Here is a 27,569-nt window from a genome sequence, read left to right on the forward strand (position 1 = left end):
TGCCATGGAAGTTGATTAGCCGAAAGAATGACCATATTCATTCTTTCAGCGGAATTACACATGGACTGCATTGCCGTCAATGTTGACAGTGCAGGTCCGTGTAGTCCTAGTGCCAAAGGATTTCTGGTGGCAGCTGCTCAGAAGTAATCTTTGAGCAGAATCTTTTGTACAAAGATTCTGTAGTGTGAATATACCCCTACAGGGAATCTGTCATCAGGACAATTGTGCCCTCTCTGAAGGCAGCAACAACCTGATGTCATGGGCCCTAATTAATTGGTGCTGTACTTTTTGTAAAAACTCAGTTCATTAGCTAGGCCTACAGAGCATGTACACGCTCTATAGTCTGTATTATTCATGAGCTGACTCTCTGGACTGGCCACCAGAAACTGATGGACAGCTTTTGTCAATACTGTGCAAAGGCAGAAGCGGTCAATCAGTGGTAGGTGAGCATGAATATTGTGGCCCACAGGGCGCTTATGTAAGAGAAACCCAGAATCAGGGCCTAGTCACCAGGTTTAAACTGCCCTCAGATTCACTTTATCACGTATGTGTTGTGATTAACAGTCCTTATTATTACAGGAGTGAGCAGTCCAGGCTCAAAAATCCATATAAATGGCTTTCTAACCAAGAACCTGCATCTGAAGAAAAGTCCAAGACAACACAACCTTTCACTCCTGCACTTGATGAAAATGTCAGACAAGTGACTAAGGAATTTTGCGATTGGGTAACTTCTTTGGTAAGTTCATGAGTAAATTCATACAATACAACTTAGACTAGTAAATATATGATACATAGGAAAAATAAAATGTATGTTGAAAATTGATGTTACTAACTCAACACACAGCAAAACCGTAAACGTTTGGGTCCGCGGACAGACTGTAAGCAAATAATCAGATGGGCCCTGCCGATAAGGGGCTCTCTAGTGTTGACATATGCTGTGCATTGGCCTTTCTCTGTAAGCATCATCCTCTGGGTTAGCATTATTGACTCCTTTTGTGCGTGTTTTCATTTTTACTGTGTTGGAGAGATTATAATATAGTGAGATTTACGAATATTACTACATGAGTGATCAGTAGCAGAGCTGAACTTTTTCTTACATTATATTATTCTTGGCTTTGTATTTGTTTTGTTGAGTTCATTTTTGCTTTTTGCAGTGGTTTTCGAAGGCCACCTTATTAAATGATTTACATAGTCTGTTCTTATGTACAAATGCCCTCACACCTCATAAATATTAATAGACCCTTCGCTCATGTGAGTGCAAGGTGGGTAGGCATATGGGAACAGAGAGGACGGAGGCATGGAGGGTCTGTATACAGCTTCCTGCCTTCATTTCATGGGGGGGATTATAGCAATGGTGCCTCTATACAGTCTGGATATCTGGAAGCAGACCACAGATCTACGTGAGTTAGGCTGGGTTCACACCACGTTTTTCAAATACGGTTACCGTATACGGTTTTCCGCTAAAAAACGTATGGCAAAAAACGTATGCAACCGTATACAACCGTATGACTCCAAATACAGTTTTCCCCCGTATATGGTTCCAAAACGTATGTACGTTTCTATCCGTTTGCATCTGTTTTTGCCAACGGTTTTGCTATTTTGTTGGAATTAGTTTTCAAGCAATTTAATAAAGTTACTATTGTTCTATTGAAATTCCTTCTGCGCATGTGTCAACTCCAAAAACGGATTCGAAAAACCGTGTGCAACCGTATTCTGAAATTCTGTGTACGGTTCTCATAGACAACAATGTTAAAAGAAGCGCATACAGTTCGCATACAGTTTTCCAACCGGAGGCCAAAACGTGGTCGACAGCGTTTTTGCCTACTGTTGAAAAATCGGCAAAACCGTATCCGAGGCAAAACGGATGCAACCGTACACAACATTTGGAATACGATTTACAATGCATTCTCTATGCATACGGTTTCGGATACGGTCGGATACGTTTTTTTGCGGAATACGGTTACCGTATTTGAAAATCGTAGTGTGAACCCAGCCTTATACCTCTTTTTTAATCTGGTTCACCTGCACTATAACCCTGTTTATTGGGTTTAGTGCAGATGAAGAAAATATCGGATTCACTTTAAATAGCACTGAAAGTGCAACGGTCACCTTGAATAGGTTTGTGAAGCTGCACACACAGTGTAGTAATGCTTCACAAGCCTATTCTAAGCATACTTTTAGGGTCTATTCACACGTACAGTATTCTGTGCAGATTTGATGTGCAGGATTTCAAGTCTTTCAGTTTACATTGAAATCTGCAGCAGAAAATCCTGCGCATCACGTCTGCGCAGAATACTGTATGTGTGAATACCGCATCATTTGTCCACGTTTATTTAGTATAACACGTTTTGCACTTTTTCTTGCACTTTGGGTGATTCGAGAGCACGTTCCTCAGCTGAATATTTACAATAAACATTTTTGGACATTTGCTTGTGAAGCCATACTGCGTTGTGTGTGCAGCTTCACAAGCCTATTCGACAGTCACGCTTGAAAATATAAAAATATAGTTTGCATAAAGAAATCAACATATCCATCAAGTAATCTAGTAGTATATACAGTATATGAACATATATTAAGGAATATTAGTGCCGGCTTTGAAAACAGATGACAAATGTTTGTATGTGCAAAAAACACAATAGCTAAAACTATACATACCGTATATAACCTGACACTGTTTAATCCATTTTCTTTATGGTTCAGAAGAATTTACATTGGAGGTATAAACAGCTTCCTAATCTCGATATGTAGTTATACTTTTACTTTTTATTATTTTGCCTTTGTTTTGTTCACTTTATGTGTGTCATGGAAGAGAGCAGTTTGTCAACACATGCTATTATATAGATTATGCTGAAAGCAGAAGGCTGGAACAATACCCCACTTAGAAAGTGGACTAAACTGTTCACACATAGAGAATACTACAGTATATTCAAGTTTGTAAATGTAATAATATTAAAATATTGTACATCTAAAAATGTCAGTTGATCCCATGCAGTTATATAGAGCTATAAAGAGTTTGTTTTGGCATTCTCTGCAGGGAGGGGAGGCATGCAAAGTCAGTGAATCTGCCATCTTCAGTTTATTTGCCAGCGGTTATGAGACAAAGCCTGCTCTCAGTGTCCCAATACATGTAGTAGAACTCAACAATGTACCCCCAGAGTTAAGAATGTCTATAGGAGTCTCACAACAAGGCACAGAAAAGACCTCAGATTCAAGAAATGCACAAAAATCCAAGGTAAATCTTCAAACTTTTCTTTTTTTTTTTCTTTTTAAACAAAAGGTCTATCCTTTCGCCACCAATGTTAAATAAGTGGGGGTCTGACTCTGGGCACCCCTGCCAATCAACTGTATAAAGGGGCTGCTTGGTTTGTAAGTTTGGGTGAAAGCCTCTTTTACTCAATGCTAGAAATACTGCTGTACAGTCTGTAGTGGCTGTACCTGGTATTGCAGTGATTTTCTTCAATTCCAGAAAACTCCCTTATTTGTAAGTGTCACGATTCGGCTGGCTGGAGGTGGATCCTCTGTGCCAGAGAGGGATTGGCGTGGACCGTGTTGGTGGACCGGTTCTAAGTTGCTACTGGTATTCACCAGAGCCCGCCGCAAAGCGGGATGGTCTTGCAGAGGCGGTAGCAACCAGGTCGTATCCACTGGCAACGGCTCAACCTCTCTGACTGCTGAGATAGGCGCGGTACAAGGGAGTAGACAAGAGCAAGGTCAGACGTAGCAGAAGGTCGGGGCAGGCGGCAAGGTTCGTAGTCAATGGTAATAGCAGGAGGTCAGGAACACAGTAATGGTAACACAGAAGGAAGCTTTCTCTAGGCACTAAGGCAGCAAGATCCGGCAAGGAAGTGCAGGGGAAGTGAGGTAATATAGCCAGGGAGCAGGTGGAAACTAATTAGGGTGATTGGACCAGGCACCAATCATTGGTGCACTGGCCCTTCAAATCTCAGAGAGCTGGCGCGCGCGCGCCCTAGAGAGCATGACAGCCGGGGATCGGGACAGGAGAGTGACTTGGGATGCAATTCGCGAGCGGGCGCGTCCCGCTATGCGAATCGCATCCCTGCCGGCAATGTTAGTGCAGCGCTCCCGGTCAGCGGGTCTGACCGGGGCGCTGCAGGGAGAGAAACACCGCGAGCGCTTCGGGGAGGAGCAGGGACCCGGAGCGCTCGGCGTAATAGTAAGCAGTCCATGAGAAATAATGGACTTAAAACTTGGAAAAAATCTTCCAAAATATATTGTCATTTGCATCTCCTTTCCTCTGTCCCCTTTTGTGTCCTCTCCATTTCATTATTATCTCCTATGGTTCTTCATGAATTCCCACTGTTCCCTGCTTCCTTCTCTGTTCCTTGTTCCTTCCCATGATCCTTTACCTCCTGATTCTTTTTCTGGCCCTCCATGCTCCCCGCTTCTTTCTCTGTTGCATTAGCTCCAGGGCTTCTTGCCCTTCATTGATCCTTGCTCTTTCCTTTGGTCCTTCATGGCCCCTGATTCATCCTCTGTTCTCTATGCTCTGGGATGTGTCCTGTGGACTTTTATATTCCCTCCATCATCCAGCTTGCTTGCTTCTTCCTCCAATATGCCAATATACCAATTACTGGTGATTGAAAGTACATTCTAGATATGTTTCATTATTTTGTGTTATAAAAGTATTTTAAATGTAGCAACATCTTATAGAGATATATCTATATATATATATATATATATATATATATATATATATATATAAATATATATATGTCTTTTTTTTTCTTTAATAGGAGTCCAACACATACTGTCCAAGTTTAGTAAAAACAAGATATGGAGCTTGGTACCTTGATCCTGAAATATGGAAAAGACAGAAAGTTAATGAACCATTGAAAGATCCAGCCTTAGAAAAGAAAGAAAAAGGTGCACGTTCACCAGAAAAGCTAAGCCAAAAGGTAATATCTTAATATTTTTTTATATATATATGGCTTGAGTCTTGTGAAAATAAAGCTACTGGGCTGACTTCATCTGGTCCCCATTGGTCACCACTGTTTCCTGCTTCCAAGATGAGTTATCTCAGCAGGAAGCGCCCAGTTACCCAGTCACAGATAAAATACTCAGTACAAAAGTATATGGTAGTATGACATCTTTTCATGGACAATATTGATAGATAAGGATCTGAATCAGAATTCAGACGTATTATTCAGTGACTTACACATTATAGCATATGACTACTGGAGTTAGGCTGGATTCACATTGTGGATTCTCCAGCTGGAAATATTTAATCCGGAGATTCTAAAGGCAGACATTGTCATCCCCATAGACCGAGATCATTCATTCAGCGGCAGAATTTCAGATGCGGAACATCTGCAGTGTAGACTCTGTAGTGGAATTCTCTTTAGAGCAATGTGATTCTGCTGCACCATTAGTAACGTGAACCTAGCCTTTCATTTCCCAAACACAAAAAGATCCCCTGGGTGGGTCAGGAATCACAATTGAACAAAATTTTCAAAAACCCAGGGCTTAAGCCCGGGGCACAAGATCCCTTTTGTGAAAACCCCCCTTTAAAATGTAACTTTTATTACTATAATATTAAAATAATAGTGACAGGTGATTTACAAACCAGCAAAACAGTTCCAGGTGTAGAGATCTATTTAGGGATAAACCCACTTATAAATGATCATCGGGGTCTGCAGTTCTGGAATACTGTATTGCTAATTAAAAACCTAAATGTGGCCGTCCTCTACAAGTTTCGGCGCATCAGTGCCGTCCTCAGGAGGAATATGCGGCAAACACCCCTCCACGTGTTCTCCCCAGCCTTTTATGTCATAGGTATGCAGCCTCTGTGACAGCCCATCTGCCAATCACTCTCCTCTGTGCATCGGACCAATAAACAGGTGTAAGTTACCTATATCTGTTCTCTCATCATCCAATAGGAGCTTCAGCTCACCTATAAACAGATGATGGCATCCTCGGCTATCATCTCGGAGTGCTCATGTGACCGCTCATATGATCTAGCGCTGATCTCGCGTTTCCTTGCGCATGCGCGTGGACTTAGATGTCAGATTCTGTATAAGACGCATACAGTGCTTGCGTGCAGCCCAATACAACTGTTTACTGTGTATTCTCAGTTGTAAAATTCTTAAAAGGTAAATAAATGAATGGTGTGTAATGATTAACATACAATATACATGAGTCCTGTGCATATGATTGCTTATTACATGAAGGTGTCTTAATAATAATACATTTCTGTGTTGATGTTTGTCCTTATGTATCAGCCCAATGTGTATCTGCAGTTTACATATTATTGATGGAACTATGATGGTAAATAGAATATATATAGAACCTATATGTATATAGATATCATACTGTCAAAACCAACCTTAGATGGCAAACATTACTATCCATTCCACATATTCTGTTCTCAATATATGTGTAAACAGAGAACATCTATAACATGATATATGAACCCTACAGAATATATATTTCTTCAATACATATTTAAACACAATATCATTAATCCTCTACAAGGGCAAATCATCCCCAATTGGTTATCAGTATATCCTAATCCAACAACCTTTGTTATTTAAGGAGATGGATAAATAAGGAGTAAGGAGATGGATAAATAAGTAACATATGCATAATATTTCCCATACGGAAATGTAATCTACACTGAGTCTATACATTTTCTCATCTACACCATACATAATGGTTTGGGGTCATGATGCACACTAAATTGAATAACCTTAGGCCAAAGAATTGGAAGGAACTTACGGGAGGGGACCAGAAACGTCGATAACAAAAATAAATACCAAGATATGAACATATATAGCGGATCAAGAAAAACAGCAAAAGAAAAGCCTTCATTAAGGCCTCGCGGGGGTTATGCTTTTTAATCTGTGTATCCATCTGGCTTCTTCTCTCAACAATTGCTGATCGATATTCCCTCGTCTCGCACCCAGATGTAGCTGACACAGCCCCAAAAAATGTATATCTTTAAAACTACTTTTATGTAGCAATTGCATGTGGCGGGATATGGGGGTATCCTTCTTAGTTCTGATGGAGTTTAAGTGTTGTGAGATACGTCTCTTGAATTCTTGAGTAGTCTTGCCTACATAGACACTTGGACAAGAACACATGGCTACCTAAATGACATTCCTGCTACTGCAGTTGATGAATTGTCTTATGTCGTAGGTTCAAGAGTCTATGGGGTTAGTGAATACTTTAGTTTTGATAATATAAGCACAGAAGGAACAGTGGCAACATGGAAAAGAACCTACAGTTTTGTTGCTTAACATCGTTTGTCTTGGACTATGGGTCTCCAGGAGATTATGGACCAATATGTCCCGTAGGTTAGGTCTTCTTCTAAATGTAATACTAGGCCTGTCTCCAATCAGTGGTGCAAGATCTCTATTTGTAGAAAGAAGGTGCCAATATTTCCGCAGAATACTCATGATTTTGTGTGTATAGCCGTCAAAAGAACCTATACACAGTATACGGTTTGATTGTTCGTTCTGATCCAATAAGGTAAGTGTTGCTCTTCTATCAGTGGCCCTGGCACGTCGATATGCCCTTTTCAGATGTTTTTTCGGGATAATTTCGCTGTCTAAACCTCTGATATAACCTCCTACTTTCCTCCTCAAATTTTTCATCTTCAGAGCAATTACGACGTGCTGTATGCTGGCCTTGAAATGGTCTGGATGCCAGCTCCCCCAATGTAAAATGCGTTGGCAGATGTAGGTTTACGGTATACCTGTGTTTGAATCTTTAGATCCTCATCAATATAGATGTGGAGGTCCAAGAAATTTATAGAAGACCCTCCAATTTCATTAGTGAATACCATCCCTATGTCATTAGCATTTAAAAGGTGAACAAAATCAGTGAAAAGCGAGAAATCTCCATCCCACAGAATGAGGACATCATTGAAATAACGACCCCAGAAAGTGATATGATCCGTGAAAGAACTTAAAGCTTCAACAAAAACAATAGCGTCTTCCCACCACCCTAAAAACAAATTAGCATAAGTACAAGTGCACAAGAAGACCCCATAGCTGTATCCTGTGTTTGGTGATAGAAAGTGCAGTTGAATAAAAAATTATTGTGAGTAAGAATAAACTTCAATAAATCAACAACAAAAGCATTGTGTCCAGAGAAAAAGGTACTTTTGGTGCTCAAAAAGTGTGTGATAACGGTGATCCCCAAGTCATGCTGGATATTGCTGTATAGACTCTCAACATCGAGGCTGATAAGTATGGTAGTTCTTGTTACAGTAATATCTTGAAGTTTTAACAGAGTATCCTTAGTATCTTTGAGATATGATGTTAATGTGACTACGAAGGGAGATAGCACCTTGTCTATATAGTTTCTTGCCCCCTGCGTAAGACAATTGTTCCCTGAGACTATAAGTCTGCCGCGAATTGGTGTGGTATTTTTGTGCGTTTTAGGCAACGCATAAAACGTTGCATAATGGGATGTGCATTGTAAAGAAATGTTTGTTCATCCATAGATATCAATGACTGTTCCCTAGCATTTGCCAATAAAGTTTTAAATTGGGCCAGGTATTCACCAGTGGGATCAGATGGTAGTGTCTCATATTTCTCTTGATCGGAGAGAAGTACCATGACCATGGAGACATAGTCGGACCGGTCCATAATCACCACGTTCCCCCCCTTATTGGAGGGTTTTATGATTATGGACTGGTCCGATCTCAATGTCTCCAAAGCCTGCCGCTCCCCCATTGACAAATTAGAATTTATAAGATGCTTCTGTGGGCGAATAGCTTCGATGTCAGCTGTAGTTTGAGCAACAAACGTCTCAATATTGGCATATTGAGAGAAAAGTGGGGTCATTAGAGACCTTTGTCTTAGATCAGTATAGGGTGCTTCAAAACCTGCAAAACCTGTAGTTTTAAAGATATAGGTTTTTTGGGGCTGTGTCAGTTACATCTGGGTGCGAGACGAGGGAATATCGATCAGCAATTGTTGAGAGAAGAAGCAAGATGGATACACAGATTAAAAAGTATAACCCTGCAAGGCCTTAATGAAGGCTTTTCTTTTGCTGCCTTTCTTGATCCGCTATAAATGTTCATATCTTGGTATCTATTTTTGTTAGTGACCATTTTGGTCCCCTCCCGTAAGTTCCTTCCAATTCTTCGGCTTTAGGTTATTCAATTTAGCGTGCATCATGAACCCTGTAGTTTAACAAGACCATTATGTATGGTGTAGATGAGAAAATGAATAGACTCCATTAAAGGGTAGCTCCCACCATCAGTTTTTTTTTATTCTGTCCCTGCTTATTGCCTATCTATCCCTAACCACCTCCCTGCCTTTACATATTTTTTTTACTATATTAAAATGGCTTTTTGTCTGCCTGGTAGTGTGCTCACTACCAGGCAGACTTCCCAAGCAGGCACCACGTCACTGATGCCTGCTGGGGCCGACACTTCCGCCCTTAGCTCACTATACAGAGTGCTTCCAGCTGTTTCACCACTACAACTCCCAGCTTGCCCTGACATCTACTGGCTGTCAGGGCATGCTGGGAGTTGTAGTGGTGAAACAGCTGGAGGCACCCTGTGGTGAAAACAATAACTTTGTGCAGAGCAGCAGCAGCAGTGCTGCCCCCCCCCCCATACCTCTTGTGCACCGCTGCGGCGTGTAGATGCTGGGAGGCGGGGCCGGCGTGTCAAGCAGCGGCGGCGCTCCCCCGAACCCCCCCCCCCCCCCAATACCTCTAGTGCAGAGGTATATGCTGGGAGACCGGGCCGGCATGTCAAGCAGCAGAGGTGTGAGGTGAAACATCTCACAGCGGCGCTCCCCCGAACCCCCCCCCCCCCCAAAACCTCTAATGCTGAGCGGCGGCGGCGCGTCAAGCCAGGGAGCCAATGTGCTCTCAGCGCTTGCTCCCCCCTGTCTGATTGACAGGCAGGGAGCGAGCGCAGGCAGAATGAATTAGGACTGATGCACAGCCAGCATCAGTCCGAATTCAGGCATGACGTCACGCCAGCCTGCAGCCGGCCACTAGGAGGGAGACCCCTAGTGGCCGGTTTTCAACAGTAAAATAAACTATTTTAATGAAAAAAAATGTAATAGGTTTATATTAGAGATATGTTGTAGTACATAAGTAAGAGATTACATTCCCGTATGGGAAATATTATGCATATGTTACTTATTTATCCATATCCTATAATAACAAGGGTTGTTGGATTAGGATATACTGATAACCAATTGGGGATGATTTGCCCTTGTAGAGGATTAATTATATTGTGCTTAAATATGTGTGGAAGAAATATAGGTTCATATATTATGTTATATAAGTTCTCTGTTTGCACTTTCCACATATATTGAGAACAGAATATGTGGAATGGATAGTAATGTTTGCCATCTAAGGGTGGTTTTGACAGTATGATATCTATATACATATAGGTTCTATATATTCTATTTACCATCATAGTTCCATTAATAATATGTAACCTGCAGATACACATTGGGCTGATACATAAGGACAAACATCAACACAGAAATGTATTATTATTAAGACATCTTCATGTAATAAGCAATCATATGCACAGGACTCATGTATATTGTATGTTAATCATTACACACCATTCATTTATATACCTGTTAAGAATTTTACAACTGAGAATACACAGTAAACAGTTGTATTGGGCTGCAAGCCAGCACAGTATGCGTCATATACAGAATCTGACATCTAAGTTTGCGCACATTTGTGAGGAAACGCAAGATCAGCGCCAGATCAGCCCTCCGAGATGATAGCCGAGGATCATCTGTTTATAGGTGAGCTGAAGCTCCTATTGGATGATAAGTGAACCAATATAGGTAATATACACCTGTTGAGTAATGACGCTGCATACCTATGACATAAAAGGCTGGGGAGAACACGTGGAGGGGTGTTTGCCACATATTCCTCCTGAGGACAGTGCTGATGCGTCGAAACTAGTAGAGGGCGGCAACATTTAGGTTTTTAATTAGCAATAAGAACTGCAGACCAGAACTGCAGACCCCGATGATCATTTATAAGTGGGTTTATCCCTAAATAGATCTCTACACCTGGAACTGTTTTGCTGGTTTTTAAATCACCTGTCACTATTATTTAAATATGAGAGTAATAGAAGTTACATTTTAAAGGGGGGTTTTTCACAAAAGGGATCTTGTGCCCCGGGCTTAGGCCCTGGGTTTTTGAAAATTTAGCTTTTCATTTGTCTCTGTGTAAAACTGACAATATAGTGGACATATATAAATGTAGCAGCGCTAAAGTCTTTTTTGGGCACAATGATAACTCATTGAATAAAGATAAATAAGTTTATCTGTAGTTTCATGGAAATCTACAGATAACAGCATTGTACCATGTCAACTTGTGCTAAATGTTCATTTGTAGTTCTTCCTTTAGACAGTTATATGTGCTCTCACTTTGTTCAAAAGGTTTTGTGATGTGTCATGATGTCATTGGCTCCACCCCTACCTGTAATTTGGCGGTTTTTAAATGTATTTATATGGAAGCTCATTCACTGTATGGTATCCTGATCTGAGGAAGGGAAAGATCCTCCCGAAACGCGTCATCACAATTTTATTTATTTTATCTTACCAATAAAAATGGTTCCACTGTGAACTTTATACCTTACTTTGGTCCCATTTTGTCATTCTGAAGGAGCCACATCGCCATCTACAAAAGGTATTTTTCTAAGTTCCTCTGCATATGATGGAGAGAGATGGTTCAGTTGGAATGCAAGTATTCTACTACAGAAAGCATTTTCATCTAGTTAGCAATTATATAGCAATTTATGCCTTTTATGCTTTTGGTAGTTTGCATAATCAATGTTATACTGAAAAAAACCACAGTTCTCTTAAATTGTGTACAATAGAAATATTCAATATATCTTATTGTAGGATGAAGAACTTCTGCAGCTTCATGGAACTGTTGCCTTTAAAGATTTTATTGAGAAAAGAGGCCACAGAAAACCAGAGGTGTGTACTGCCAGTCCTATGGGATGTCATTTATCTAGTTAGTTAATTTAAATATCACGATAATCTTTTGACAATAATATTGACACAATCAAATTCAATATAAAGAGCATTTCACTTCTTTTAATTAAATTGGCCATGAGCTATAACTGCATGTGCTACTAATACTACAGTTAAAGGGGTACTCCGGTGGAAAACTTTTTTTTTTTTTTTTTAAATCAACTGGTGCCAGAAACAGATTTGTAAATTACTTCTATAAAAAAAAATCTAAATCCTTCCAGTACATATTAGCTGCTGATATCATGAGCACAGTGCTCTCTGATGACATCTCTGTCCATTTTAGGAACTGTCCAGAGCAGCATATATTTTCTATGGGGATTTTCTCCTACTCTGGTCAGTTCTTAAAATGGACAGAGATGTCAGCAGAGAGCACTGTGCTCGTGATGTCAGCAGAGAGCTTTGTGTTCCAAAAAGAAAAGAATTTCCTCTGTAGTATCCAGCAGCTAATAAGTACTGGAAGGATTAAGATTTTTTAATAGAAGTAATCTACAAATCTGTTTAACTTTCTGGCACCAGTTGATAAAAAAAAAAGTTTTCCACCGGAGTACACATTTAAGCTAAGTTCTCACTTTTTTTTTTGGGGGGGGGGGGGGGGTAGCACAAACAGACAAAAAATTGTCACAACTGCCACACAGTGTTTTTTTTTTGTTTGTTTTTTACAGCAAAAAGGTTTTGGCAGGGAGTCAATAGAGCATTAAAGACCAACAATCCCACTTTGCATTTTTAGGTTTGGCGGTTTTTCCCTTTTTCAATACAATACACTTTAAAAATAAATTATAACTAAAATCACTTTGCCACAGCCCTCATTAAAGGAAAACGGTCATCCTGTTCACCGACACGAAACCCTATATACATACCTGCACTATGGAGATCTGTCCCTCCGAAGACTGTCGTCCATGTTCCCTGAGCCGGCTCAAAGTAATTATTAATTGTCGCGGGTCACGTGAGCGCTCAGTCAGCGCAGCGCTCACATGACCTGCGACAATGAATATTCATATTGAGCCGTGGGCCCAGAACGGAGAATCTTCAGAGGGACAGATCTCCGCAGTGCAGGTACCTATATAGGAGTCAGTGACCCCTCATCGATCTCCTTTTCATGACAGCCAGAAAAGCCGCTTCGGATAAGACATTATCCTAATGGTCGTGAAATGGTCAGGGCTTACTGGCTTTAAGGGCAGGATACTGTAACTGTTGTCTTTCATGGTAATCCTGTCAGTGACGGTAATGAGATGACTACTGAATAACAAACTCTAGATAACAAGAAATGTCAGCCTTTTATAAGGCTATGTTCACACAGTTTTCTTTTTCAGGCATGTTTCTTTTGTAAAAAATGCATCCGTAAAATCGCGTCTGCATTCTTAACATGAATGTGCTCTATGAGAAAGTGGTTGTCTGTGCACACAGTATGTAAAAAATAGGGACGCTTTTTATGACAGTCATGCGTGACCTGTTACTTGATAATGCAACTGTAAAAAAAAAATAAAATGCACATTTACAAATTAAAAAACGCCTAAAAAAAAACCTGTGTGAACATAGCCTCAGGCTTTGCATTGTGTGGAAAGATTGAAAGGGGTACTCCCACCCTAGACATCTTATCCCCTATCCAAAGGATAGGGGGATAAGATGTCTGATCTCGAGGGCCCAACACGGGGGCGGAGTCTTGACTTCACGGACTTCCGTTCTCATAGTCGTGACTCAGACCCTCCAGCGCTTCCGGACAAAAGACAGGTCGCGTGCAATACTGCGGGGGTCCCCAGCGGCGGGACCCCCGAGATCAGACATCTTGCAGTACCTCTTTAAGGATTTTGTTTTAACATGTGAGATAAAAATAAAAAAAATCGCTAACAATTCTTTAAAATATTTGCCAGTATTGATGATGGTGTTAACAAATGTTCCCTATGCCCCTCAGCATAATGTTTGGGCTTCCCCCTTTTTGAAGAGGCAGCCTAGGGCTGGGTAAATAACAGTTCCTTACATAAAAATAGTGGCACTGAAGTGTTAATTTGTTTAAAGCCAACAGAAAGAGATGAGCAGTTAGTTTAGTTGTTTAGGTCCTTGTGTGACTATAGCACAATCCCTATGGGTCCTAGCCTTTCTTTTTATATGCAAAAAGGAATGACTGGGGAAAGAAGCAAGCCTTATACAACTATGCTAACACATCTGTGGGTCCACAATTGAACAACCTCAGGGAATCTATGTCAAGTGCTTTCAAAAACCGGATCGGATACTTTTACAATTGCTAGGGGGAGATTTCAATATGTAGTGAAATCTAACAGCAAACAGTCCTCCCATAAAAAATAGAAGGGTCAACGCCCTATTGAACAGCAAGCACAGCAGGGCACAGGAATAGGCAAGCTAATGTTTCACCCAGAGGCAGTTAGCCAACTTTGTTTTCCCCTGAAAAGGCATATATAGCATAGAAATGATAGAATGGGGTTGCCAAATTCTCTTTTCCTACCAGAGTGAAGGTCAAGCACATCTGGTTACGTAGCCATATTAAAGGGGTTGTCTGGTGAAAGAGAACTTATCAATTATCCACAGGATTATCTGTGATCTCCAGAAAGGGCCCCAGCTCTCACAGAGAGTGTGTGCTGCACGTCCTCCATTCATTTCTATTGGAGTACCAAAGATTCTTCTCACGGTGCAACCTAAAATGGATAGTCTTCCAGATAGTCTTCCAGATTTAAAGGGGCACCCCACTCCCCAGCGCTCGGAACATCTAGCTCACAGTTTACTCAATTACATCACGGACGCTCTCGGTCTAGCTCAGGAAGCAGGGGGAGCAATCACAATGTCTGTGAGTAAACTGCGAATGCGCGTGACTCACAGATCCCTGCACATCTGCTTGTAGTGGTGGATTGCTGCTACGAGCAGACACATGGGCACAGCAATGGGCTCACTCTAGGGACTATCCTCGGCATATCTGCAGTGTCAAATATGCTGCAGATGCGCTACGTGTGACCCTGCTCTATAACAGAAAGTTATATCTTTCTTAGGCTATGTTCACATCAGCGTTCGGAGCTCCGTTAAAGGGGTAGTCCAGTGGTGAAAAACGTATCCCCTATCCTAAGGATAGGGGGATGAGTATCAGATCGCAGGGGGGTCCGAGTCGCGATCTCTCTGTACGGGGCCAGATAGTGCGTATTGACCACCGCACGAAGGGGCGACCGATACACCCCCTCAATTCAACTCTATGGCAGAGCCAGAGTTTGCCGAAGGCAGCGCTCCGGCTCTGCCATAGAGTTGTATTGTGGGGGCGTGTCAGCCACCGCTTCGTGCAGTAGTCAACACGCCCCCTTCCCGTGGGCTGTCGGGGCCCCATTCAGGAGATCGCGGGGGGCCCCAGCGGTCGGACCTCCCGCGATCTGAAACAGCGGATACAGTTTTCACCACTGGACTACTCATTTAAGGAGCTCTGTTTGCTGATTCCAATAAAATGACGGGACTTTAGCAGAGAAAAAAATGTTGTCTGCTAAAATCCTACTAACTAATGGACATCTAATGGAACCCCAACAGACCTTATTCAAAGTGAATGGGACCTGTCAGGTTTCGTTGGTGTTCACTGTCACAACCTCCATCCCAGCCCCATTATTAGCAGTTGTAACAAGGCTCCACAACACTGATGTGAACATAGCCTTATACTGTATAGTCCAATCATAACTGTTCCAGATAAAGGAGTTAATTTACTAAACAACAGTTACATTTCTGTTTCAGTTTCTCAATAAACTGTTCTGTAAGAAGGAAGGTATCACCTCCGACAGTGCCATGGTGACTGAATCCAGAGCAGCTTCTTCTGCAAGAAACACATGGTACCGTTCCAGCTCAGCCTCCACCCATGAAGACAGTATAATAAACTGACTTGCTGCCTAGTATACCTGATGTGCTTATATCTTTATGGAAATGATAGAATAATAAACATCTGTAAAGCAGAACACTTAATATTAAGAGACTAATTTTACATAAGAGTATCATATCGAACAACTGAAGTAGTAATGTTTTCTCTGTAAGGCATTGTTTATACAGTATATCCTTGCTCTCTCTCTCTCCCTCTCCGTCTCTCTCTCCCTGTCCCATCTTGATTGAGATATAGGCCTTATAAAGGCCTCTGATTGCCATAGGAACTGAACGGTAACCCACAATTATGTTACAGGAGGGCCCCGGAACTGCCTAGTGTGTGGTGTGGTGGCTGACTGCCTAGAAGTATCTAGTTGGTTAAAAGACTGGAGTTGGAGTTAGCTGTAGTTGTCAGCCATTGAGAGCAGCCAGAAGCCACCATGTATGGAGAGAGCTTGACTCTTGAGCTTTATCCATGCAACCTTACACCACCATGACGTACCAGTAGGTGGGGTATTAAAGGAGTTCTGTAGTGTTAGATAACTTATCCCCTAACCTTTGAATAGGGGACAAGTCATAGATCATGCGGGGTCTGACTGCTGGGACCCCCGGCGATCTACTGAACGGGGCCCGGCAGTCTGCTGGAAAGGTGCGTGCCGACCCCTGCACGGAGCGACGGCTGACACGCCCCCTCCATGTATCCCATAGATATACATGGAGGGGGAGTATCAGCTGCGGCTTCCTGCGAGGGTCGGAACGGCCACTTCCGGCAGACTGCTAGAGCCTCGTTCAGGAGATGGCAGGGGTACCAGTGCCCCCACAATCTATAACTTATTCCCTATCCTTTGGATAGAGGATAAGCTATTTTTCACTGCACTACTCCTTGAAAGGGGTAAAATGCAAAAAAAAGGCATGAACCGGACAGGATTAATAGTAAGGGTAATATAGCAAAGAAGAAAAGTTGTCCAGCGAGGGAATAGTGCAAAAAATTTCTTTATTGTTAAAAGCCAGCAAACAGGATAAAAGTGACGCATTTCAGGTGTTCATCTGCACCCTTAGTTGTACGACTAAGAGTGCAGATGGACACCTGAAATGTGTCACTTGTATCCTGTTTGCTGGCTTTTAACAAAATAAAGAAGATTTTTGCACTATTCCCTCGCTGGACAACTTTTCTTCTTTGCTATATTACCCTAGTGCCTGCCAGAGCACAGTCCGGGCAAGGGACATGCACACGGTGAGCTGGATTTTTTCTACTATCTCTGTTCCTAATAGTAAGGGAACATTCACAAATACTTAATTCGCTGCAGATTCCGCATTGCACATTTCATGTTGTGGACTTGATTTTGTGGATTTCACCTATTTACTTATATTGAGTAAATTGGCAGTGTCAAATCTGCAATAAATGAAATATATATGAAAGTACCCTGAATATGGATTTGAATCTAATTCTGTTTTTGTAAAAAAATTATAATAATTTATATAGATGCTCACTATATATATTTCCACATACTGTACATATGTGTCATCACTATGTACCTTCAGATGTAGATACTCATTCTGACTGCATACATACTACATGCAAGTATATGTGCACCTCATGCAGCAAAATTATTTTTGTGTAATTTTTTTTTAATTCAAATGGTGCCAGAAAGTTAAGCAGATTTGTACATTATTTCTATTTAAAAACGTTAATCCTTCCAGCTGCTGTATACTACAGAGGAAGGTCTTTGCTTTTTGAATTTCTTTTCTGTCTGACCACAGTGCTCTCTGCTGACACCTCTGTCCATGTCAGGAACTGTCCAGAGTAGAAGCAAATCCCCATAGCAAACCTCTCCTGTTCCGAACAGTTCCTGACATGGACAAAGGTGGCAGCAGAGGGCACTGTTGTCAGACAGAAACAAACTATACAACTTTCTTTGTAGTAGACAGCAGCTTATAAGTATTGGAAGGATTACGATTTTAAAATAGAAGTAATTTACAAATATGTTTAACTTTCTGGCACCAGATGATAAAAAAAATATATATATATGTTTTCCAGTACCCCTTTAAGGTGAAAAACATGGAGTGACCCAGAAATGACTGGGAGCAGTGTGGGACTGAAGTTCCTGAAATTAGGGCTTATCCTACTTTTTGTATGACTACTTATTTATCATTGCACACCCATGGTTTTCTAGACTTCTGGGGCCCTACATAAGGGGTACATTATTGTGTCACACCTTGGTCCCACTGGAGGATCCTTTGGTACTTTGGTGGACCAGACCAGCCCTAAGTGGGAGAACCAAGAAAGCAGAAGAGGAGGGTTTTACATACAACAGTTTATTGAAAAATACCTTTGCAGTTCTTATAACTTCTTAATATAGTGTTAGCACAAATATTACTGGCTTCATCATGCTTTTACGTGATTTACCCCTGACAGGATCTGGTGTAGTCCTTTTATTATTAATGTGATGACGTCTCAGCAGCTCCCTGGCTCCTCCCTTTGTCCCAAAACAATGTATCATCCTCTGCTGTCTCAGGAGGCTTGTCCGGATCTTGTCTATGAGTTGAAGCCCTGCCCCTTGAGTGATGTCACCACCTCTGACCAGCCCCTACAGCCTACATCACCATCTTCCTGTCATATACACAAATATATCATTATTGGGATATTTAGGTTTGTTCACACTTGGTGTTTTATTACTGTGGCAGTACTGCACATTTTTGGCCTATTTTGTAAATAACCAAATCGCTGAAGTGTTTTGCTGCAATTTGCAGTACATTTGCATAATTTTTCAACAATTTCCCTAAATTGCACTACCGTGACAGTAATGTTGATAAAATGCCAAGTATGAACACAGCCTTGGGAAGAATGAGGTGTGATTACAACATCCTGCCTTGTGATAAATGATTCCTCAGCCAGAGGAGCAGACATGGAATGACTGCAGCAGGTGCTGCAACATCACTGATTGTGTGATAGTCTGCTGTGAAATTAGTTGTTCTGCAACACCTTTAGGCAGAGATCTGGCAGAAGTGCTGTGGAAAGCAAGTAAGCAGGGTGGGAAGGATGTGATGAAAAGCAATGCACTATAGGTATGGTAGTACTGAGCAACTGTTCAACCAGGAAGTACAGGACTAAGAAAACAAATGGATTTTTTAGTGGTTTCAGAACTGGGGTAGACAGGCAAGGCTATAAAAGTGGCTCCATTACAAACGGATGTCAAGGGCTCTTTTTTTTTTTTTAAACTTTGACCGCCCTTAATGTCCGTTATTGTAAAGGAGCCTAACGGGAGTCATAATGGGCAAAGAGGATCCCATTCACTTGAATGAGATTCCTCTAACGTCCGTTATAACTCCCGTTATTGCGGCTGAAGATAGCGGGAGAAAAAGAAGTCTTAAACACTAATTTTTCTCCTGCTATCTTCCTAACGGACATCACCTACCGTGCACAAAACGGTAGTGTGAAAGGAGTCCAAGCAATGCTATATGCTTCTGCAACATTGTTATTTTTTTTACCTGATGATGAAGTCCCCCATTAAAGGGAAATGGTTATTCTGTTCACCTACACTAAACCCAATACCCTGGGTTGTAGTGCGGGTCAACAGGAGTCCGTTGAAGGGTCACTGACTAAAATATGTACCTTCAGTCCAGCGATATGTCCGACGCTTCTATCTTCACCGAATTGCACGCTGGAGGCGCTCTCTGGTCACGTGAGCGCTCAGTCAGCGCATGCACTCATGTGAACAAAGTATCCACCTCACTAGACAATGATATTCAAATTGACCTGACGAGCCCGCCTACAGCGTACAATTCGGAGAAGATAGAAGAGGAGCCACATATCTCCGGACTGAAGGTACATATGTTAGTGAGTGATCCTTCCTCGGACTCAGTATATAGGGTTTAGTGTGGGTGAGCAGGATGACCGTTTTCCTTCAATACTTTTTTTCTCAATAGAAGTCTATGTTAGGGTGCATTCACATTTTGGTTTGCGAATCTGGCAGCCTGAGACAAAGTGAGAATATTAAAACCTCCTCCAGCTGTTTCCACGCTGTCCCCCATTGATTTAAATGAGCCGCCCAGAGTCAACAAGTGTCTCCAGAACACGATTTTCAATCTGGTTCAAATACCTGGTACAGTTGGAAAATGATCCGGCCGGACACTAGCTAAATTCAATTGGGTATGGTGCGGACCCAGCAGGAATATGGCAGGAGGGTTTTTAAAATTCTCCTGCTGCAACCGGCTGCCGGATTTTCAAAACGAGATGTGAACATACCCTTAGGCTATGTTCACACACCCGGAATATCCGCAGGTAAAATCTCTAGAGATTGCAGGTCCCTTCTTTCCTCGGACACAGAAATCAGAATTTTTGGGCCATAAACATCTGGTGTGGAAATTCTGTGCAGCAGAATCCCATTGAATATAATGGGACTCTGCTGACCCGGCAGAATTCCAATGCCAAATTCCGTCCGTATGAACATAGCCTGTATGCTTGTCTGCTTATGTACTGTACTGGATGCTTTTCATGTATCTGTCACATAGTGTGCCATAACCTGCTGGAGTTCTACAAGAAATGTTTATTGTTAGTGATGAGCGGCAGGGGCCATATTCAAATTGGCGATATTTCGCGAATATATGGACGAATATTCATCCTATGTTCGTGAAATTCGCAAATTCACTATGTTCTTTCTCTCTATTTTTTTCCATGCGAAAAATTTGTAATAAAATTAGCATAATGCGCATGCGCAATTATATCTTTCACCTAAAAGAAGGGAGGGGTCAGTGTCCAGTCTGGAAGTGCCGATATTCGAATAAAAGAAAAAAAAACACGAATATTTGTCATTATGAATATATATATATATATATATATATATATCATATGCAGTGGAATAGACAAATAGAAACATCCGTACTCACCGCTGGGTAGGAGACTCGAAGCTCCTATATGGAAACGCCGGTGGACCGGGGCTTCAGAGATGCGTGGGCGCTCAGAGGCAATCACCAGAAATTTCGCGCAGTGCGCACTTCTTGCGGCCTCTAAAAAAACGAATAAAAATCACTTTATCACTATATTGTAAATATTTGCAAAATTGTGAAGTGCCGATATTCGCAGTAAAAATTAGCATTTCGAATATTCGCGCCCAACACTATTTATTGTATTCCCTGCGGTCACGTTTCTCCACATTCGGTATCTGGATTTCTGCAGCACATCCCTGACCCCTTGCAGATTTGTTTCTCAAGTACATTATGGGATTTTGAAGAATCCAATTGACTTGAATAGAAGGTGTTGTTTAACCTTGTCAGGTCTGAATAGAAATAAAAACCCTGCTCCCTCTCCTGGACCTGTTTCCCTCATTTCATAGTCCAGCATCATGGGGTGAACTTATATTTTGGGTCCAGTAAAGACATGCAGCCCATTGCAGGATTTGGTTTGTACTTCTTATGATAAACCAGTTACATAACTGGGATTACAACTCTCTAAACCAGTGTTTTCCAATCAGGGTGCCTCCTGCTGTTGCCAAACTACAACACCCAGCATGCCTGGACAGCCTTCGGCTGTCCAGGCATGCTGGGTGTTGTAGTTTGGCAACAGCTGGAGGCACCCTGGTTGGGAAACACTGCTCTAAACATAGATGATTCGCTTGGCCTGTGATCCGTTTACGTGTAATGACGATCTCTGGGAGTTGATCCTGTAAGTGAGCTGGATCAGGGAGGGGTTTGATCTCTCTCCAGCAGCTGATCCTCATATAGATAGATGGGAGGAGAGAGCAGCTCACTGGTCTATGTGCTTGTCCTGGGTGGACCGGGTGTGATGCAAGCGGCTGCAGTTGATCACTTACACAGTCCCATACAAGGAGAGCAAGGCTCGGCATCACGTAGCAGCATGTGGCCCGTTCTGGTGCTGGGTATATTGACGGCCATTATCGCCTGGGTCTGGTACCGGGGAGGCGGAGAGGAAAAGAAAACCGAAAGTCCCGTGGTGGAGCCGACCGTGACACCAGAGAGGGCGCTGGAGAGCGAAGAGTCCGAGCGCCGTCCTAAAGAGTCCGAGCGCCGTCCTAAAGAGTCCGAGCGCCGTCCTAAAGAGTCCGAGCGCCGTCCTAAAGAGTCCGAGCGCCGTGCAGCTGGTCCTGAGAGGTCTGAGGCGGCCTCCGGAGAGCAAGAGGTTCCTTGTCCAGAGAGCCAAGAAAAGAAAGTTCTAAACCCCGAAGTTTACCAACCCAGGTGTGAACAGCAGCCCAAGTTAGAAGTCCAAGAACTGCCTGATGTGGAGCATCCCAAAAATGGGTCTGAAGGACCAAGCAGTGCAGCAGCTACTACTGTACCTCCAAAGGTGCAAGAGGAGGCAGGTGTCCCAGAACTACAAGGTCCTATACAGAAGCAGGAAAACCATGTGCCAATGGAAAAGGGGCTACATGGCAACCTAAAGGAGCACCTTCCAGATCTCCAAAGGGAAGAAGAGGCACAAGCCCATGCACAGGAGCACCTTCCAGATCTCCAAAGGGAAGAAGAGGCACAAGCCCATGCACAGGAGCGCCTTCCAGATCTCCAAAGGGAAGAAGAGGCACAAGCCCATACACAGGAGCACCTTCCAGATCTCCAAAGGGAAGAGGCACAAGCCCATACACAGGAGCACCTTGCAGATCTCCAAAGGGAAGAAGAGGCACAAGCCCATACACAGGAGCACCTTCCAGATACTTCAGAGAAATATGATGAACTAGTCATTTTAGTGGAGCACCAGACAAGCGTTCCAGGAATACAGGATAGTTTATTAAAGGACCGACTGAAAGATGTAGTGCAGGCCACCAAAGCGTTTTTAGACAAGAATGATGACTTACCCAACCATGAAGGAGATATGCACCCTTGTGACAACCCAGACGTGAGGGAGCTCCTTAGTAATGGAGATGAGGTTTATCCCCCATTGAAAAAGGAGGTGGCTGAAGAGGAGTACCCTCAAAATGTAGACAAAGCAATGGTGCAGGCCAATGAAGACCTAATGGCAGAACAACATGAAGCTCGAAGATTACTAGTTGACTCCTGTCAGGCAAGCAAGTCCGAGCAGGGTAAAGAATGTGTGCGCTCAGTAACTGCAAGTCAGGATGGTGTCTATGTCAATGGAGAAGTGGAAGGAGCAGAACATGCAGCAGGTTGGTTGTTGTCTTTCTAATTACTATTGGTTGTGCGGTTGTACTTGTGAATTCTATATATACCTATAATAGGTTTAAGTCCCCACCACTGAAGCTTGCTGTATATGCCTGTTGCTATGTTGTCTCAAGGGTCCAGATTAATCAACCTGAGTGAGACAAAATGTCTAATTTTCCCACAGCAGCCAATCACGGCTCAGCTTTCATTTTACCACAGCAGATATGAATTGAAAGCTGAGCTGTGATTGGTTGTTGTGGGTAAAATCTGACCGTTTCTATCCCAGACAGACTGATAAATTTGGGCCACTGTTTTAATGTAAAAATAAGGGTCTATACGCACTTATATCCGGCAATCTGGTGTAGTTTCCCTCCAGCACAGTAGAAAAGCACCGAAGGGAAACTGATCCCATTCTTTTAAATGGACAGTACAAAGCATCTGGCGCTTCAGTGGAAACACCAAACATCTCTGGTAGAACGCCTCATGTAGCATTTTCTGATATGGACTGTTTGACATCTGGTATCGGAGCCATTGAAGCCTTTAACCCCTTAAGGACAAGCCCATGTTGACCTTAAAGCGTACCCGTCAGATCAAGCATTTTTTTTTTTATATATCACTCGGCACCTAATCCTGACCATGTGAATCAGATTTTTGTCTAACACAACATATCTCTAATATAGTTTAGAGTCTCCTTCCTAGTGGCCGGCTGCAGCCTGGCTTGACGTCGCGCCTGAATTCGGACAGATGATGGCCGGGCGATCAGTCCGAAATTCATTCAGGCTGCGCTCGCTCCCGGCCTGTCAGACAGGCAGGAGTGAGCGCTGAGAACAGAAGAAGCGCGCATTGGCGCCCCTGCTCCCTGGCCTCGCAAGCCGGTCCCGCCTCCCGGCATCCCGTCACTGCTGCCAGACTGTCCTGCAGTTTGGTATGAGGGGGGAGCGGATTGCGCGGCGGGGTCGGGCGGGGTATTATAGCATGAATTTTGCACTGTTGACTAATATGAGGCCTTGAATCTGCCAGACCATTGGTTCCAGGTATCGCAGATCACAGCAAATCACTGACAAGTAGCAGGGAGGGAGGGTGTTGCGCTGTGGCCATGGAAAGATACTGTTTTTAACACAGGGTGCCTCCAGTTGTTTCACCACTACAATTCCCAGCATGCCCTGATAGCCAATAGATATTAGGGGAAGCTGGAAGTTGTAGTGGTGAAACAGCTGGAGGCACCCTGTGTAGAAGAACTAAGGGCGGAAGTGTTGGCCCCAGCAGGCATCAGTGACTGCTGGGAAAGTCTGCCTGGTAGTGAGCACACTACCAGGCAGACAAAAAAGCATTTTTAGTATAGTTAAAAAAAATTGTAAAGGCAGGGAGGGGGTTAGGGATAGATGGACAATAGGCAGGGACAGGAAAAAAAAAGGATGGTGGGAGATACTCTTTAAGGACCAGGCCAATTTTATTTTTGCTTTTTCGTTTTTTCCACCTCCGCCTTCTAAAATCGATAACTCTTTACAGACCCATATAAGGGCTTTTTTTATTTTTATTTTATTTTTTTCTGTGTGACAAATTGTACTTTGTAATGAAACCTCTCATTTTACCATAAAATGTACGGCGAACCCCCCCAAAAAATATTTTTTAGGGAGGAAATTTTAATGAAAACCACAATTTTGCACATTTTGGAGGGTTTCATTTTCACACTGTACAATTTACGGTAAAAATGTGTTCTTTATTCTGTGGGTCAATATGATTTAAATGATACCCATGGCTAGATACTTTTATATTTTTGTACCGCTTAAAGTCTAAAACTTTTTGTACAAAATCTGTAATCTAAAATCGCCCTATTTTGATCACCTATAACTTTTTCATTTTTCCGTATATAGGGCGGTAAGAGGGCTCATTTTTTGCGCCGTCATCTGTATGGTTTATCGATACCACATTTGCATATATAAAGCTTTTATATAATTTAACTTTTTTGAATAAAATGTCACAAAAAAAGCAGCATTTTTTGATTTTTTTTTTTTTTTTTTAACGTTTACGCCGTTCACCGTACGGCATCATTAACATTATATTTTGATCGGACATTTACGCACGGGGCGATACCAAATATGTTTATAAAAAAAAGAGAATTGCAGAGGGGGGGGGGGGGGTGATGGAAATGGGGGGGGGAAAACTGACAATTTTCATTTTTGTTGGGGGAGGGGATTTTTCCCTTTTTTTACATTTTTCTACATGAAAACCTGCCGTGTATGACGCGAGTACCGCTCCGTAAATGTACGGTCATACACAGGACGTACATTTACGTCCGTGGTCGTTAAGGGGTTCATTTCTCACTAGTCTGAATACCTCTCAAAGAGAGGGGGTGTGGCCTCACTGTGCAGGTCTCCGCCCCCTCCCTGAGTATGCTGTCTGCTCACATCTCCCTTAGCATTAGCAAAACAACTCCCAGCTTGTCCTCACTGACAGTAGCGGAACACAAGCTTACAGTGGGAGGATTTTTCCTCCAGCTGTGAGCCCTGCGCTCCCAGCTGTCAATCAAGGAAGTCTGTCCATGACATAGATGATGACGCATGGACACAGCATCAACCTTTAAGGGGTAAACCCCTTGTGGGGAAAACCCTTACTAGAAACCCCCCCTAAAATTATCTTTATTAAGTCCTATATTAAAAACTACCCCTTTGAACACACAGTTTAAAATTATCAGCGGAGTCAATGGATTCTTATGGGAGAGGATAACCTCTCCTAACTACTCAAGTGCACAGATATTAGTGCACAATATACTAACGAATTAGCATTAACAGAAGTCTAGTAGTTAGGAGAGGTTATCCTCTCCCATAAGAATCCATTGACTCCGCTGACAATTTTAAACTGTGTGTTCAAAGGGGTAGTTTTTAATATAGGACTTAATAAAGATGATAATTTGGGGGGGGGGGTTTCTAGTAAGGGTTTTCCCCACAAGGGGGTTACTTCTTAAAGGTTGATATTTATTGCCCTGGAACTTTCAGGGATCCTTTTTTGTTCTATGCATGGACACAGCAGGACTAGTATGTGTCCAAGCAGGCAGGGGGGGGGGGGGGGGGGGAGTTCTTTGACTGGATTTATCACTATGAAATACTGAAAATGTTTTAATGAAAGCAATTGCAAAACCTATTGGTTATACATGCTTTACATCATATCAAAAGGTTTTTGTATCTGACAGTGCCCGTTTTTTGTGCGGCCAGTTGTCCTTTGTAATAACATCACTCATTTTACCATAAAATGTATGGCGCTACCAAAAAAAAATACTTTGCAAAGTTGCTTTCTTTAATTTCCCCACACCATTTTGTTGGAAGGTTTCATTTTCACGCCGTACAATTTATGGTAAAAATGACATGTTCTTTATTCTGTGGGTCAATATGATTACAATGATACCCATGATTACATTTCTATTGTTGCGCGTTAAAAAAAAAAAAAAAAAAAAACGCTAACTTTTTAACCAAAACAGTGCGTTTAAAATCCCTCTAGTTTGACTACCTATAACTTATTAATTCTCAAGCGGCGGTATGAGGGTTCATTTGTTGCGCTGTGATCTGTACTTTTTATTACCACATTTGTGTATATAAAATTTTTATAATAAAAAAAAAAAAAAAAATATATATATATATATATATATATATATATATATATATATATATATATTTATTTTGTGACAAAGCATCAATTTTGGCTTTCTTTAATTATTATTATTTTTTTTTTTCATTCACATCGTTCACCGTACGGGATCATTAACATTTATATTAGTTTGGACATTTACGCACGTGGCAATACCAAATATGTTTTATTAATTACATTTTTACACTTTTTTTGGTGGTAAAATGGGGGGGAGGGGAAAGGGACATTTAAAATTTTTATTGGGGTGAGGTTTTTTTTTTTAAATTTACACTTTAATAGTCCCCATAGGGGACTATTTATAGCAATCAGTTGATAATACTGTTCAGTGCTATGCATAGGACATAGCACTGATCAGTGTTATCGGCTATCTTCTGCTCTGCTTGATCTCAGACCAGAGCAGAAGGCGGCGGAGGCAAGTGAGGGGACCTCTGTCCACCATGTTAGCTGATCTGATCCCTGCGGCCGTGCCACGGCGGATCAGATCAGCATATAATTTAGCCGCGCTGCCGCCGTGATCTGTATTGATCACGGCATCTGAGGGGTTAATGGCAGACATCTGCGCGATCGCAGCAGGTCCCGGCTGCTGATAGCCTGCCGCACATGACCCGATCATCGCTTCAATGCTCGCGTTCATGTACAGGACGTAAATGTACGTCATGGGGCATGAAGTACCACCACACCAGTACCTACATTTATGTCCGTGGTCATTAAGGGGTTAAATTACCAGAAGCATCTCATCTCCACGTACTGCTGCATGCAGTTTGCAAAGATGGTAACCAATGACAGCTCATTTTGAGAAAAGATAGCTAAGCTGTGGTTGGTTGCTATCGGAGACAAAAATTTGACCCTTTGGGGGAGATTTATCTAAACCTGTGCAGAGGAAAAGCTAACCAGTTACATAACACCCAATCAGATCGCTTCTTACATTTCAAAGAGGCATTTTTGAAAATTAGAGAAGCAATCTGGTTGCTATGGGCAACT

The 27,569-nt window shown here is 42.2% G+C and overlaps 1 protein-coding gene across 1 annotated transcript in view; it reads left to right on the plus strand.

The window, feature by feature from the left end:
- Positions 1-16,332, plus strand: part of FAM47E (family with sequence similarity 47 member E) — a 30,496-nt gene extending 14,164 nt beyond the window's left edge. Inside the window, exons 5-9 of the mRNA XM_056568788.1 lie at positions 580-736; positions 3,035-3,232; positions 4,755-4,916; positions 11,865-11,942; positions 15,714-16,332. Coding sequence (XP_056424763.1) covers positions 580-736; positions 3,035-3,232; positions 4,755-4,916; positions 11,865-11,942; positions 15,714-15,857 — 739 coding nt within the window. The 3' untranslated portion in view covers positions 15,858-16,332. The remainder of the gene's footprint in view (positions 1-579; positions 737-3,034; positions 3,233-4,754; positions 4,917-11,864; positions 11,943-15,713) is intronic.
- The last annotated feature ends 11,237 nt before the right edge of the window (positions 16,333-27,569 follow it).

The sequence above is a fragment of the Hyla sarda genome, chromosome 1 (genome assembly GCF_029499605.1).
Source record: "Hyla sarda isolate aHylSar1 chromosome 1, aHylSar1.hap1, whole genome shotgun sequence".
NCBI lineage: Eukaryota > Metazoa > Chordata > Amphibia > Anura > Hylidae > Hyla > Hyla sarda.